The 17,414-nt window shown below is 42.1% G+C and overlaps 1 protein-coding gene across 4 annotated transcripts in view; it reads right to left on the bottom strand.

The window, feature by feature from the left end:
• cdkal1 (CDK5 regulatory subunit associated protein 1-like 1) overlaps window positions 1-17,414 on the bottom strand; it is a 314,438-nt gene that overhangs the window by 11,661 nt on the left and 285,363 nt on the right. For all 4 annotated transcript variants that reach the window (XM_053494246.1, XM_053494244.1, XM_053494247.1 and 1 more), the window contains exon 13: window positions 4,415-4,498. In XM_053494246.1, coding sequence (XP_053350221.1) covers window positions 4,415-4,498 — 84 coding nt within the window. The remainder of the gene's footprint in view (window positions 1-4,414; window positions 4,499-17,414) is intronic.

The raw sequence follows: 17,414 nt of genomic DNA, 5'->3' as shown, positions 1-17,414 counted from the left end.
ATCCCACCTACCCTATGTCCAGTCATCCATCCAACATTTTTACCCATCCACCTACCTGTAAACCCGTCTATCCATCCATACAACCAACCATTCATTCATTAATCCCAACTGCTTTTCATCTATTGATTCATTCTTAACACATCTGTCCCACCCACAGACCCACCCACAGACCCACCAAAAGACCCATCCACAGACCCACGCACAGACCCACGCACAGACCCATCCACAGACCCATCAAAAGACCCACCCACAGACCCACCCACAGACCCACCCACAGACCCACCCACAGACAAACCTTCAGCACTCGTGAGTGTTTGGCTATTCAGCGCTTCAGGCTGCACTCACGCACACACACACACACATACACGCACACACACACACACACACACACATACACACACACACACACACACACACATACACACACACAGACACACACACACAGACACACTCTCACTCACTTACTCACACACACACACACACACACATACACACAAACACACTCTCACTCACTTACTCACACACACACACACACAGAGACACACACACACTTTGTGGTCTGCGGCGCGTCCAGCAGAACTAAAGCGTTATTGATCTCCACTGGCTCAGAGTGATACGAGCCGCGCGCAGTCGATAGCGTTCGATAAAAGCACGACGGCCTCCTTCAAACTCGTACACTCGTCTCTCTTTATCTGCTCTACACGTCCACGCGGTACACGCTCACCCTCGACAACACGCGCCAAAGCCACGCGCTGAACGCGCACGCTCACGGCTTTTAGCGCCGAACTCTCTTTAATTTAAGGAATTTAAAGCTCATTCAGGAGGCGCGTGAATGGAGGAGAGAAAGCTTTTTAAAAACCGCACAAACATCCAGGGAGCATCAAGAGCTTTGAGTTTGGACAGACGGTTTCATACTGTGTGTGCGTGTGTGTGTGTGCTAACTTAATTCTGTTAATATATGCTTTAAAAATATAAAAAAAAACAGAATTCTAAAGGATTCTTTCAGTTTGTAACTCGAGGTAAAGGTTTGAACGTTTTATTCAGGAAAGTAAAAAAAAAAAATCTATCTGTAAACTACAGACGAACAAAGTAAAAAAACCAAAGTGAAAGCACTGACACTGGAGACTCCTTCCATAAACATTATACATTATTTCCAAAAAAAAAAAAAGAAAAAAAAAAAGAAATCTGTTAAAGTTAGTGAGTTAATATGAACGCATCAGTTCAGCTGCAGGTCCGAACAATCGGACTCAAGTCTTCAGAAAACAGCGCTGTGATGTCACTGGCTACAGGTACAATACCGTCACCGTGGAAACTTTTAGAGTCATACACAGGGTTTGTGCATCGACGTGATTGGGTCTTAGGTCAGTAGATAGGTGGAGCTTAACATTATCTTAAATTTTTTTTGTTTTTGTGTGTATGTGTGGAGGCGGGGTGTTTACTTGTTGACTCCGCCCCAAATTCCTTTCCATGTTCACAAAGCCACGCCCTCCAAATATGTAGGTGCTGATTAACGATTTTAGTGAGAGTTACCGTTACCAAGGATCACGTTTAAGGAACATTTATTATCATATATTTAAATTTTTTTTTAAACTATGAAGCATTTTTGAAATATGATCGCCCAAACCGAGCCACTTACAGTTTAGTTTTTAAAGCAGCCGGAGCCAAGAGGAATCATACATTAAGGTTAAAATTAACTACATTTAGAGGTCTTTACTAAATGTTTTGATTGTTTTTTTAATGCAAAAATATGAAATGAAATTAGGAGTATTGGTAATATTTTGGGGCGGCTGGAACATATTCTCTGCATTGACATAATTTTCAGGAAAAATGTGTTTCACAATACAAAAATTTTACCTTAAGAAGTCGCCTCCGGAACGAATTGATTTCATATGCTGAGGTAGGTGTTAATAGTAATAATAATAATAATAATAATAATAATAATAATAACAAGTGCAGGTTTAAGAACTGCGCCAATCTAACGGTTTCTTGCGCAGAGCAAAGACACAAAATTATGTAAAAGTTTTAAAATCCTCCTCCTCCTCAAAAAAAAAAATCACAATTTTTTTATCTATGATTAAAAGAAAAAACCGTCAGACGAAGCGCTCTGGCATTCCAGACAGGAACCAGTCATGTGACGAGTCCATTCATGGCAGACTGGAGTGTCTGTGAGGACAAACAGCGGGATGAAGGGAAGCCCGCGCGGCTCGTCGGGTCTCAGAGGTCACGCCATCGATCGCTCCATTATAGGAGCTAACAAAAGCCCATCTCCAGAGCCATCGATTGGAAGACAGGCGTTTAATCTGGGACGCCAGCAGTCACGTTTGCTTTGTCGTTTTTTTATTTCTTTTTCCCCCCTCTTCCATCTCTTCTGGAACCTTAAACTATTCAGTTCTCCGGGGTCTCGAGGACGTGCCTGACCATGAAGACGAGGGAGAAGGTTTCCTCTCCCTCTGTTTTTAAATGTTAAACGTCTAGACGCTCTTCCGTCCGGCTGCAGATTCTTTATTTCAGTTAGAATCTGGTTCGTTAACGGTTAAGGTTCTGGTTCCTTATCTGTGGTTCTGCCGGGATGAGAACTCACCACAAGGCTGAGCGTGGACCACGCTGGCTGGGGTTTCGCTTCCTCTAACGTGGCGTGGCGTGAGGTGACATCGCGTCACCATGACGACTGACTGTAGCCGTGATGGTGTAAGTCTTCACCGCGTTAATGATACAGAAATCACATCATCACCTTATAAGGAAGCGGAGACGCTCCAGCCCGGTGACGCTGCTTTACTATAACAGCACCCTGATTACTTTACTGTAACCGCACCGCACGCGGCGGACTGTTACTGACAAACCAACGGCTCGATGACACGCAACCGAGGGACGTGAAACATCGGGTTTGTGTAAGATGTAAACGTTTCATTCTGGATCAAAACAACGAGTGTGATTACAAAACATGCTCGCGTCCGTGTTTCGTTACGGCGTCACGAGCTGGCAGGTCGAGCGTGTGTGTGTGTGTGTGTGATGGGTTTTACTGAACTTTGCTTAGAAGTCAGTAAATTATTTACATCTGAAGCCTCGAGACACGTTCTCTTTATTATTTCTTCCGTTAAAACACAACGAGAGCGCGCGTCCCGCTGAACGCGGCTTCAAACGCGGCTCGTAAAAACTCCCCCTCAGACGCCTTCAGATAAATCTATTTGTCCGTGTGTTAGCGAGAACGTTTGATGTCTGGAGTGGTGTTTAAAAGGAAGCGATCGGCGATACATTCCTGCTCTCACCCCCCCCCCCCCCAAACATCCTCAACACCCCCCCCCCCCCAAACACACACATCCTCAAACACACTCACATGTCCAAACCCCCATACCCCCCCTACACCGCCCCCCCCCCCGCGGGGGCCTACAGCTCACCTGAGTCTCTCTATACATTAAAAGAAAGATGATTTAACACCTGACTGTAATGTGTGTATATACTGTACACACACATTCTTAGACGAATCCTAAACCCCTCACAGCAGTGTAGGGAAGATCAAACAGGTGTGTGTGTGTGTGTGTGTGTGTCTTACACTTTGATTTTTGTTTCTGTTAAATCCCATCGTTCTGTATCCTTCAGTCTAAAAGGATCTGTGTTGCTGTTTTATCTCATAAAACAGACTTTTATTTTTTCTTGACGTTTCTTTTCTTGATCAAGAAATGATCTGTGTATGTGTGTGTGTGTGTGTGTGTGTGTAGTCAGTGCTAGCACCATGCGTTTTCCTGCTCTCACACCACAGTTTGTCTCTGACACTGGAGACTCCTTCCCTGAGATCTTTAACGTCTTCTCACAGAAAGCTTCGCCGTGAACAAGCTGTTGCTATAGAAACGATAAAGTCTGCATTGTGGGAAATAAACAAACACCTTGTGACCAGTCAGAGCTCGGAGCTCAACGCGCTGCGGTGTAACTGAGCTCAACAGAGATGAAGCCATCTTCTGGAAATATAGATATTTTTGTTCCCTGAGGCTTCATACACTGTACCCTCCATAGGGATGAAGATGTTTCTACTGGACTGTAATGGAAGCTGTAATGTTCTTCATGGTGCTGATGATGATTCTCACACAGTGGTCTGATTGGGTTTTGAAGGAATATAACCGTAACTGAAAGAAACCTTCAGGACTCTGATGGAAACCCATAAACTCGTTCCCAGTGAAGTCCATTACACAATTTGTTTTATTCCACCAGGTTTACAAAATGAAATGGTGCTGAAATCTAACGTACACCAGCACGACACACCAGTCCCAGCCAGATGGCACGTTACCATTACCACGGACGAGACATTCTAAAGAATTCTTAACTGGGGACGATTCCACTTAAAACTGACGCTAGCGGTTTGTCCATGCTAACATCAGTTTTAAGAAAAAGATTCGAAACATTTAAGAAATGACCCCCTTACCTGCTCGTAGAACTTGTTGTGGGCGACGTAGTACTGGGCATCGAACGACTCCTCCGTGACTAACACACTCTGCCTCTCGCCGACCTGCAGGCCCAAGAGCAAAAACACTCTCCTGGTGAATCACGTAAACAACCAGCATTTAAAAAAAAAAAAACGATCAGCCTTAACGTCCCAGCGCCAAACATTATGCCCAGTATTGTGTAGGTTCTCTTTGTGCCCCCAGAGGCTGTGGCGCCTGGCACCAGGACGTTGGGGGCGGATCCTTGGGGAGCTGTGGGTTAGGGGGCGGAGCCAGACTTGTTATGTTGTGATTGTCTAATAAACTTTAAAAAAATAAATAAATAAAAATAAATAATCAACAAAACTAGACACAACTTGGCAAGTCAAATAATCTGTTTTTTTAACAGTTTGAGAGATAATATGAATGTTTGGGGAGAAGAATAAAAAAAATGTAAACTGTTGGGGAAAGGGAAGACTGGGCATACTGGTAAAAAGGAAAAATAAATAAGAATACTAATAAGTATGTGAGAATAAAGAGTATAGGGAAAGGGGCGCGAGCCTGGTGTGTGTGAGAGGAAATACAGGACTGGGGAAATACTGGGAACAGGGAAAAGTCAAGGATATGAGCGTAATGGGACTGGGAACACTGGGAAAATAAACAACACTGGGAGAACAGGAGAATATGGACAAGATCGAGAACACAAAAATAGGGAACGTTGTGACTGTCCAAGGGATTAAGGGAGAAGTGAGAGAACGTGAGCCACAAAGTCACAATAAATATACAGGAAAGTGAAGAACGGCTTAAACTCTCAACAACTCCGTACTGTATACTTGAATCATTTGCTATTAATTAATCATTATACTTTTTCATCTGTATGATTTTCCATTTAAGTGTTTCTGATCTGCAGGTCACATGATACCAAACGTTTACACTTAAAGGACTCGTTAGCTGGACAACTCGTTATCGTCTCATCATTTAATAAGAGAGATTAAAACATTTATACATCAATGACTTACTGAATTCTAAATCAGCTTTTACACTGATCGTCGGCTCGTGTGTGTGTGTGTGTGTGTGTGTGTGTGTGTGTACTGTACACAGTAAATCCATGTTTATTCTGTACAGTTTGAGTCGTGGTCTGTACGGCGGGTGTGATGCGTCTGGCTGCACTGAGCTCTCGGCTGCTGGCTATTAAAGCACAAACACACTCTTTAATAAGGAGGGAAAAAGTGTCTTTCAGGTGCAAGATTGAAGAGGTTTGATTTTTTCCTTAATGGCTGAGAGAGAGAGAGAGAGAGAGGTGTCACATCATTAAGACGTGCTAATTTGAAAATAAGCAGACAAGAGAAGCATGTCCAGACTAACGCCACTCTACTTATTCATAATTGTGATGAAGGGAACAAATGTAAAGGAAAAGAAGAAGAAAAAAACAGAGAGAAAAAAAGCAGGGAGGAAATGAGGGCCGCTTCCTGAAAGCGTCGGCCTTCTGTAAAACGCAGAGTGTTTTTCATGCAATCAAAACATTATGTCCTCGCTGACGAGCCAATTAACAGCGCCAGTTACACACAAGGCAAAAACAGGTTGGCATGGCAACTAAATTGGTACTGTTAGTGGTCCATTAGGTTTCTGGAGTGTGTGCGTGTGTGCGTGTGTGTGTGTGTGTGTGTGTGTTACAATGCTTTACTGTTCCACAAATGCAAATCGGTTGAGCCATGAAAAAATGTATAGGAAAAGTAAACATTATGGAGAATAAAGGATTCTAAAACCGGATATACTTGGGAATATTAGAAGGAATATCAGGATTAATAGGAGAAATTAGATATGTAGGATACTGTAAACATTAGAAAACTGAGGATTATTGGAATGAGGAACACATGAGGTATTGGGAATGTGAGCAGCTGAAAAAATGTTCCGGTATAATTGAGTATGAGAGAGTATGGAGAAGCAGAGGAATATATGGAATATTGAGAATATTTATATAAATAAAAGAAAGGTTTTGTTTAAACGCTGGTCAGAACCCACTCTTTTAATAATATCTTTATGTTTTATACATTAGAGGAGAAACCCGTCTCTGTCCAACCAGATTCTGTCGCAGCATCACACAAAACTGTCTGAACAGAATTAAATGAGACTTTGGACATCTTTTAGATCTCTGTCTGAAGTTTAATCTGCACCATCAGTGAATCTAAATGTAGAGTAAAAGTGATGTTATGAACAGTTATGTGTGGGATTTAATAATCTACTGTAAAATAATCTACTAATGCGCTACTGTCTCAATGTAAACAAACACCTGCACCAATAGATATTAATTAGAAAAGATAAAGTGAATATTTTGACTGGGATTAGTTCATATTTTCACTTTGGCTGAAATAACAGCGCTGAAGTGGTATAAGTGAATTTTAACACGCTGGAGTGGTTTTAAGACAAAACTTCATCTTTATCCTTTGATCTACTTTTTAAATAATAATAATAATAATAATAATAATAATATCACTAATTACATTAAAGATCATCAGATTATTATTAGCTTTAACACTTTAACTCTTTAACATCAATGACGTGTACTAACACTTGTTAGGAATAAGAATATAAGGACTATGGGAATTAAGGTGTTAGAAATATTAGGGAAAAATATTAAATGAATTATATGTCATTTGTACATGTTTATGTAACTAATGATGTAATTAATCTGAATTTGGGAATCTTGGGAAACTGATAAAGACGAAGAAAGCAGGACGTACACTGGGACGAAATGAAAGACGGGGGGGTATGGAAAATGGTAAACATGAGGAATACTGGCAACATATGGAATAATTATGTAAAAGGAAAAAGGTTTATCCGTGGGATGTTAGGAATACAGGGAAAGTTAGTACTGCATATATGAGAAAACTTAAAAAATAAAAAGCGTTATGGAGATTACTGGATCCACTGGGATAGAAAATACAGACTGCTGTGGAATCCTGGATAAATCCATCTTTTTGTTGTTCGTGTAAAAAATTGGGATTTAGGAATGTTGGGAATAAGTGGAAAATATTGCTGTGTTTAAATAATGACTGTTTATGTGGAGAATGCGGCGAGTACCGAAGCGAGCAGCAGCCGTTAGAGTAAACACATCGGCCTGACGTGTTGGAGTCAGAAAGGGAAACGTATAAAACCCTCACGTGTCTTACTCCAGTCACGTCTCATCTCGCTCCTGTGCTGAAGGACGCAGCGCTACAAAAGACAAACGTGTGTCCTGAGCTTCAGAGACGCCGCCGCCGCCGCCGAAGGTGTTAAACACTCGGGTGTATTGTAGCAGATCAGAGTCAAAGCTGCGGACGCGTCACGACCGAACACGACGGCTGCAAAACAAAAACACACCTGCGCTTTCAGACGTTTATTTTTATCTCGTCCTGTAGCTTTTTAGACAAAATTGATGTCGCAATTACTGCGATATTACGTTAGGAAGCGCGCCGAGTAGAGCTCTCTGAAACCTCCGAAAGGCGCGGGAAAGTTGACGGCAATTAGCATTAATGCGCTGCAAAAACACTTGGAGGTGCGCGACCACTTGAATTTCAAATGAGGTGTGTGTCGTGTAGTGTGTGTGGGTTTGTGCGTGCTTTCAAAAGTGCCAAGTAAAAATCTTTTAAAGGGGTTTTGTGATGTAAATCCCGGCAAAATCAGGATCACGAATTACCGCGAAACCTCAGGAACCAAACAAACGATCCCAGCTACGCGCTACGTGTCCTCTCACCGCGACCGAGACGTCACAGGACAATAGTCACTCGAACGGTTCTGATAAAAAGCTCCTAGTCTCTGGGAAAGTTGGACTTCTTAAACGCTTTCTCAAGAACCAAAACAAAGATCACATTTATTAAAGATTTTACACGGTGTGTATTTGTGTTTAATATCATTTAAGATTTCCAGGTATTTGGCCAGTTTGACGATTAAAAATCTATTTTAGGCAAAATCTTTGGCTAAAAGTTATTTTTAAAAACATGATTTGTTTATCATTTTATCATTATTTTTACAAAACTTTCTGAAAGCACTTCGTTTATGACATTATTCTAATTATATTAGGTTTTGTACATTAAACTACTAATAATACAACACTGTACAGTAAACACATCACTAATGCTCACCTTCCCAAGCTTTACTTACACGTACATAACATTTAAAAAATGTAAAAAGAAGAAAACTGACATTTTGAAATAATATTTAATATGTGAAATATAAAGTGTGAGACAAACATAAAAATAAGGATAATAATCTATCTGTATCGATGTGATAATTACAGAAATGAACAATTTTTAGAAATAAAGATTATTTAAAGTATTCTTGTTAATGTTACAAGAGAGACACAGAGAGACAGGGAGAGAGTGAGAGAGCAAACAGAGGAGATGAGACAGAGACAGACAGCATGAGCCAGACAGTGAGACAAACAGAGCATGAAACAAAGAGGCAGACGGACAGTGAGAGAGACTGAAAATGAAAAACTGAAAAACAGAATCAAAACAGAGTGTGAGACATGAAGGGAGCACAAGACAGACAGAATGAGACAGACAAAGAGACCAAGAGTGAAACAGACGGAGAGAATGTGTAAGAGACAGATAGAGAGGATGAGACAGTCCGGAATATAATGGGACAGGAAGAGACAGAGACCTACAGTACAGTATGTGAGCAAGACAGACAGGCGGTGGGGTGAGACAGATAGAATGACGGAGGGAGAGAGAATGTAAGAGACAGAGAGAACCACCAATGTGAGACAGAGACAGAGAGACAGAGGTCCAGCTCTAACAGTGTGTAATTAGCATAACAAAAGAGAGGCAGCACTCGAGTCCCTCGCCACTGGGCACCTCATCTCATTACTCGCAGCTGAATAACAATTACCCAGCCTTCTGTGTGTGTGTGTGTGTGTGTGTGTGTGTGTGTGTGTATATAAGAGGGCCTCTGGCACAGCAATAACGCCTTTTCGTTTCGAGTAACACTGTCTAATACAGAACCTGGAAAAAACACACATGCTGGATTGATCTGGCCTTATGGGGACCTTCCACTGACGTAGCGAAGGCAGAGCTAGAGCTGAATAACGCTTCGACTGAACCCGACCTTTCACCCGAATAGTTTCCCTGGTTTGGTTTTCTTTCTTTGCGAAAGGAAAAACAAAACAAAACACACATTTAGTTCTCTGAGGACCGGGTGATTATGAGGACCTTTCGGTCCCCATAATGTTTTAAATACACAAACACAGATGTGTGTGGAAACATGAAATAAGTAATATGTAATAATTCTCATGACTCTAATTCTGGCTCTTGTATGTTTTTACATCATTAAATGTGATGCGCTACACGCCTGAGGAGCAAAAGACGATTCTGCTCCGATGCTCCATGAACAGGGGTTCCTCATGAGAACCGTTAGATCCTTCATTATATCCTCTGTTCTCTCTCCCGATCGCTTTCTTCTCCTCCACAGAGAACTTAACGACACTTCAGTGCCTGAAACGTCCACCACACTCACTACCTGCTTCCTCGCGCTCATCATGCTTTGCTCATTTATCGTCTCACGCCATCGAGGCGACTGACTGAGACGCTCGGCTCGCTAGGAAACACCGCAGACACTCGGCCGTGTGTATACGACCAGCCTGCCGCTCGGCCCTGGATTCTGATTGGTCAGAGCGTGTTGATTATTTTTCTACAAACCACAGGGTTGTAATTATTTATTTATCGTTTATGGAAGGAGTCTCTATGAAGACTGGTCGAGATACTGTGATGTTGAGTTCATATTTATCTAACATAATTACAAATGCAATAGAGGCATCTGATATGGAGAAGAATAAAACACTGTGTGGTGTACTGTTACAGGAAACTCATCAACTATGTATCGGTAACAGTAGCGCCGCCTCTTTTACTCAGACACCATCTCAGACACCCTTTCAGTTTTGTTCACGACTGCTGGCGTGCGTGTTTTCGCCGCCGAATGGCTCGCTGGCACAAAGCTTGTTACGAGTCAAGCTAAAGACATGCAAATCGGTGTCCTAAATATGCCTCAGACGCTTGAATATTCATTGACGCCCCTTCTCCATTCCACTTCCCCCTCCCTCCCTCCCTCCCTGGGTCTTTTGCTTGAACTTGTTCAACTTGCTTTGCATAATTAATTCCATATCTCCTGTTTGGACAGAGAAATTTAATCCGCCAAACATGGAAAGGAAATGAGGTCGGTGTGAACGGAGAAAAAGAAAAACGAACCGAGGATTGAGTGAGCTATGAGAGGAGATAAGGAGTGTAAGACTTCATTAAGTCTGGTGTACAGTTTATCAGGGTTAGGAATGGTTACTATGGTTACTAACCATCCCTACATCCAGGTACGGAACTGATATTCAAATAAAATCTGATATTTATATTAAAACAAGCTTTAAAACAAATCTGAGAAAATTATATTTCTGCAGTTCTGATTATTTACTGAAGTCATCTCTTGAAACAGGAAGTGGTTTGCGGATACCATGTTGAACGTTGATTAAGCTGGATTAGTTAGCAACCATTTGACCCTGCGATAGGAGATGACAGACTGTAGATAACCAAAGTGTTCTGGCCAAGGTTCTGGCCTGTGCAGCTAAAGGGCAGGTGGTATGTCCACTTCCCACACCTATGATTTGTGCAAAAAATAGGTACAGTTTCATAATCGTGGCTTGCCATGGCTCCAACACCCTCTGATGTCATTTGCTAAGAAATAGCAAAGGAATAGTTCTTAAGAAGTGTGACATAGACCTTTGCACTGCATGCTTTTGGGGTTGATGTTGCAGGTCTCCTTGGGTTCCTTTAGGTCTCCTTGGGTTCCTTTAGGTCTCCTTGGGCTACTATATTGGCTACATCTAAGATTAGCTACAACAGACTACAGAAAGCCATCAATTATCATGACAGTCCCGAGAAAAATAGGGTGAACCTATGGCAGACCTACGAGTCATAACTTCACAGCCCATGCCAACAAGCCATGAGTTACTGAGTCACCCAAACACAACCAGGCTAACCCATAGCACTTAGTTATTTACCTGATCAGACTGCTTCAAAGCACTGACACTGGAGACTCCTTCCAACAACAGTTCACCCGAACTATTCAACAGAAAACTTCATGTCAATGACTTAAAAAAATAAATCAATCTGTTTGTGTGGAGCGATAACGTATTAGAACAAGCACGCTAATATAAACATGCGCTACTGCCAGAGCTGTTGTTACGGAGAACTAATCAACAGCTTCTGACCAATCAGAATTCAGAACCCAACAGTGCTGTGGTCCCAGGTGACCCGAGCCGGTCCGTCCATACCGCATGATGTGTGTTTTCCACAATTGTGTCAGGAAACTCTTTTCAACCCTCACTCTGTGGGGATGGATGACAGGTACCTTCCTCTATTCCAGTGCTCTCTTAGATCTTTACATTTCACTCTCTGAGCATCAGACTGATGTTTAGACAGCACAGGATCAGTATCAGGATGACAGTCTTGGATCTGGAAATATTAAAATATTCGACTTAAGAATAAGTAAGGGCTCTCGGTTTAGTTTACCAGCAACAAATGCTAAAGTTGTAGGAAGTTAATTAGTCTTTAAGATCATTGAAGTGATCATTAAAATGATTGTTATTAACTTAAGGCTGATTACCATATACCGGAAACATCCGAAACACTGGAGGCTCTTTATATTAATGGAAAGGATTAAAATTAAAATCTAAACAGATTAAGAACTCACACATTTCCTGATGTATACAATTCAAATCATCAAACAACACATTTACCCCCCAAAACTGGGGTGGGTTGGGTGGGATTTTTCATTTCCATTTATTAACAAAAAATGGAAATAATTCCTAACACCCATGGATTATGAAGAGCTGAAAGTGACAGCGTGGTTAATTTGATTTTAAGCTTGCAAATGAATGCGTTTTTTTTGTTTCCTTTGGCGAAATATAATGAGACATGCATTACATTACAACAGCAAAGCCACCTCATTTAATCATTTCATCAAAGAAGAATTATGGCTGAGGTCATCTAGTGCATGAACATGCTAAGGTATTTGGCTCAAGGAATCCTGGGATTACAAATTAAAACTATCAAATCTGTGCATTTCCAGGACGGACCTGCACCGCAAAACAAATCCGATCTAAGTGAACTCGAGGACAAATCCCCCGCTGTGATATGAGAGCATATGACAGCGGTGTCCTACATTTTCCCTGACCCCATCAGCCTGCATCAGCGGCACACGAACGCTAATAAAGAGTCGGAAACCATCAAAGTCGAAGGAGCATGAGGGACTAAAAACCAAGGCAAATGCAGAAATGATGGGGCCCGGCACAGCGGAGACTCGGCTGATAAAAGGATTAAGTGCTTCAGAGCTTGCTTTGGGGAATAGAGGAAATTTCTGTAAGGGTGGGGGCAGTCGAATGGATGGAGAGACAACCAGTATACTCCTGTGCCTTTCCTTTTCCAAACTGATCGCCTCTCTAGCTTGCGGCGTCTTCACCGTGCTATCAGGCGCCCATGGGGTAAGCTCCTTCTCATACGAAGACGAGTCCTTTCTAGAGGAATAATCGGAATCTCTTTGCCTCTCTCCCTCTCCTAATGCACTAGTCATCTGCCCGGACTAACGTAAGGAGATTATCTTGGCAACGGCAAAGCTGTCATCTAAACTCGTTAATTTAATCCCCTAATCCGACAATAATTGGTGAGTCTGCAACTGAAATTTCGCTGCACGTTTGATATCAAAGGAAAGAATAAGGACTGTCCTGATGGCTCGCTGGATCCGGCCCAGACTAAGAGAGGCTCAGGCCTTAGTGCTGCTGCTAACAGCAGGGGTGATAACCTGTGCTGACTCCAAGGGCTTGAAAATCATCTCCATCCAAAGAGCCTTTTTTTTTTTTTTTTTGATTAGTTATTGACATGGCCCAGGGACACGGCTTTTCAAAGCTGACAATTAGCCATTTGATCCCTGCTCCCTCCTGCCATGGGGCTTTGCAGGGAAACTTCGATGGCAGACGAAGCCTGCGAGGCAAGCTTTTTCAAAGCAGGCTTTTCTTCTCAACGACGGAGCTGTGCATAAAATGATTTAAGAGTGCTTACATTCGAGCTGTTCGAGTCTCTGATTTAAAACCGTGCCCCTTAAAAAAAAAAACGGATTCTTATAAAATGACTAAGTGGTGTGGTGTGTTTTATGCCTATATTTAAAGGGATTTTTGTGGCTACCTTAGCCAAAACATTCTTGTAGTAACAGCAAGAACGTAAAAAGCTACCAGTCCCCAAGTAGAGTAGATTCATCAGTCAGGTGAACATTTCCCAGACTCCTAAACAACTTGCCAGACCCCTTATTTATAGGAGCAGCTTTTCATTATGACTGCAGTGATAAAGGAAAAAAAAATGGTGCAAAGAAAAGCACTATAGACAACCATTACTATAATCATATACTAAAAACCAAGCCAAACTTCCAGACAGTAAATCTTGGCCTGTACCCCCTCACGAAGGGAAAACGGCTACACCATGATGATATTTTGGACACTGTATAGGAAATAAAGCAAGACAGGGGTGGTGTGATTTATTCTGGAAGTGTTTTATTCCCATTATACCACAGCGTATATTTAATCAATGATTACCAGCAAAGTCCTGAAGGCTTGTCGGAATTTAAACTCGCAAGCTGAGCCCTTGTAGCACCTCCTCTTGCCTCATAAGAACTCTGGCCATCTGACTCTGAGTCATCAGACATTATTTTGTGCGAGTGTGTGTATGTACTGGATCTTTTGCTGTAAATCACTCTGGAAGGTCTTGGCGTGTTGCCACGTCTGGTCCATGTCTCTGCAAGCCCACGGCTCGCCAATAATTCTCCTCCTTTTCATGCTCTTTCACTCCCTTCTTCTCTCCAAACGGCTACAGTGTTTGTTCTCTCTCGCTCTTTTCCATCCCATCCTGGCAGGATTAGAGGGGATGTTCTTTAAAAGAAACAAAGCCTTTTAGCCTTCTCTCTCTGCCTCACTCTTTATTTCTGGCTTGACCGCAGCCGATGTTTTCTTTCTGAATGCGTGCATCTGTTTTTACAGTTTCCTTTGATGGGTTTGATGGGTTTTACCCTCCTCCTCCTCCTCCTCCAAAAAAAAAAAAAAAAGATCACAAGTGTTCCCCAGACCTCCTCGATGAGCGTTTCTTATTTCTAGCATTCGGACCTTATTTTTTCAGGCAACTTTTGTTTCCCCTGATGCATTCTGTCAGCGTAATGATTTTTGTATTGTTAAGACAAAAGGCTTGGCGCAGGAGTGCAGTCTTCTGTCTCGCCTTAATTCTGGTTTCCGTCTGCTTGTAGGTTTATGCACCATGACGACGCAATCTGTTGGTATTACAAATATGCTTGGGCCCGGATACAGCTTGATTGCAGATATCCTAATGAAAGCAGCGTTGCAGAAATTGCAACACAGGAACTTTTCCCAAGCTGTAATCCTGTTTGTAAGTGACCGTATCACTGTAAATCCCAGCCTGGTTACGGTTTATTTTCAGTGTCAGTGCTCAAAGCAGGTAAATTCCCCTGCATGTTGTTGTTTAGAGTACCAAAGTGAGCTGTGAATCTGGGTATTTCTCTACCTGAGATACCGCTCAGCGCCAAAGTGAAGCATGAAGGTGGAGTCAGAAATAATACAGATCATTGATTGGTCATGATACCGAGAGTCTTTTCTACTGGACAGTACGGTGATCTCTGGTAGCTGGAGTGTAGTAACAGTTTTACTTACAAATTTTTATTCCCCTTAAGTACAGTTTTTCTTTTTTTATCTGTAATCCAGATAAAATCCACATCTTTCAATGTACACTCAAATCCAAATAGTTGCTGTACCCTCGACCAGGTACACCATGTCTAACTTGGTGCTCAGTCTCCGCTAGAGTGTTTGTGTCTTATAGTCCTGGCCTTTATTTGTATCAAATCGTCTTTTCATCTTTAATCACAGCCAAGGTGTCATAAACTTCGTCATTTACGTTGTCATAAAAGCTTCAACTTTCATGCTAACACCATTATCGATGCTGTTGCTGTCTCTCTGGCATAACTCTATATACTGCATTATATACTCTATATACTCTGTATACACTATACTGTATACTGTAGCTGGACTGCATCACCTGAAAATGGGTATGAAAAGATATTTTGTTTTCAGGAAGTAACAGTCAAACCGTCGGTTTGAGATTGTAACTATGTAACTATCTTGTATATGACCTTTTATTGATGTTACCCCGTGTCAGCTAATCTAGATATACTTGCTAACATGTTTAGACAGAAATACAGAGCTTCAATGTTCCATAAAATGATGGAAAAGTGAAGAGCAGAAGGGCCTAAGAGAGTGTTACAGCCAACCACACACACACACACACACACACACACACACACACACACACACGTTCTCACACAAGCATTTACAGTGTTAACAAAAATGTTTTACAGTTTCCTCCTCAGCTGAGCTCAACACAGCTTTTTCTTCCAACTTGGTCCATAAATCAGCCAGTGATCTGAGACTCTGAGACATTTTAACACATCCTGTACAGCTAAAATTACACACGGGAGAACTGAGAGAGAGAGAGAGAGAGAGAGAGAGAGAGAGAGAGAGATTCCTCCTGACTAGTCCATTTATACCACAGCAATCTGCCAGAGATTATCATTATTATATTCAAGAGCTATGTCATGCCTTTCTCCCCTACTTCATCATGTTTACTGTCTATGAAACGAGTTAGTTCCTGTTCACACTTACGTTCAAGCGGCTTATAAACAGTTATTCCCTCACTAGCCTAGCTAGCCATGCTACTGCGAAACCCGAAAGAAGCGTACGGTCTACCTGTTTCATGGTTAAAACTGGTTACAGCTACACAGAGACTCCTTTACAGAAGGAAAATTAGTTGGAATTTTATATGTTACTTTAGAAATGACTGTATGTAGATCATGTATCAGCTAGTATAAACTGTTGGTGAGAAAATTAATCAACACCGACAAATCAGAGGTCAGCGGTGTTGTGCGGTAAATCCGAATAAAGAAGAAGAAGTCGTCTGAAATGCTGTAAAAATATGTTTAATTGGGATATAATTCTTACAGGCCATTTTTTTTCTTTCCTGCAGCAAACACACTTCAAAATGGCGGAATTTTAAAATCTGAGGTTGAAATATCTTCAGAGAAAAGATAAAGCAGTGCAGGAGAAGACAGTGTAAAAGGTTCTCCCAAGCCTCTCTGATGAATGACTGATTAAAAGTAGGTGAACAAAGCGGAAAGCAAACACTCGTGCAGGTTCCATCCTGTTCTGAAAGTTCCTCGAGAAATGTGGAGCCACCTTATAACAACAAAGTCCACGCTCAAAGACACAAACCTTCAAACGACAGCAGAGGGATCAGGAGACGGAGTGAGTCGACTCTCTGCTTTACACTTCAGCCCGACTGAGGAAGAAGCCGAAGCACACAGGGTCAAAGTTTCGGATTCTTCTGTCTAGACGGCTTTTCATCTCGCCGTGGAGGATTTAGTGTTCCTTCAGGCAAGGAGAAGAACGCAGGATGAAAGGACAGGGGTTTTCCCCAAAGCTGGACTACAGATTAGCGCCTTGCAGGCTCCTCCTGGACCTCCTGCTCCTCTGGAACATGGAGAACCTGGCTAGAAGCTCTGCGTATCTCCACAGAGTGTGTTCATGGCTTACGGCTTGCTGACTAACACACTGGCTCCTGAATATGCAGGTTCACTCGACGCCCAGAGGACGCCCATTATTTATGGTCGGTTCAGCTGAAGGTTGCGTTTGAAGATGTGTGTGTCCTGAAGATAAACTCTTCTAGAAATTACCATCACCACTTTTAAAATTTTGCACAGACAATCACAATCATATAAACACCACCATCGTGATCCGTCAGACCAGGCCACCTTCTTCCATGGCTCTGTGGTCAAGTTCTGTAGGAGCTTGCAGTGGTGGACACGGGTCACCATGGGCTCCCTGATCGTCTACAGATCCTCAGTGTTCTATCAGAGCCAGCGTTCACTCGTCACAGC

The sequence above is a fragment of the Clarias gariepinus genome, chromosome 4 (assembly GCF_024256425.1).
Source record: "Clarias gariepinus isolate MV-2021 ecotype Netherlands chromosome 4, CGAR_prim_01v2, whole genome shotgun sequence".
NCBI classification, from domain to species: Eukaryota; Metazoa; Chordata; class Actinopteri; order Siluriformes; family Clariidae; genus Clarias; species Clarias gariepinus.
This window is presented reverse-complemented; position numbering and strand designations above follow the sequence as displayed.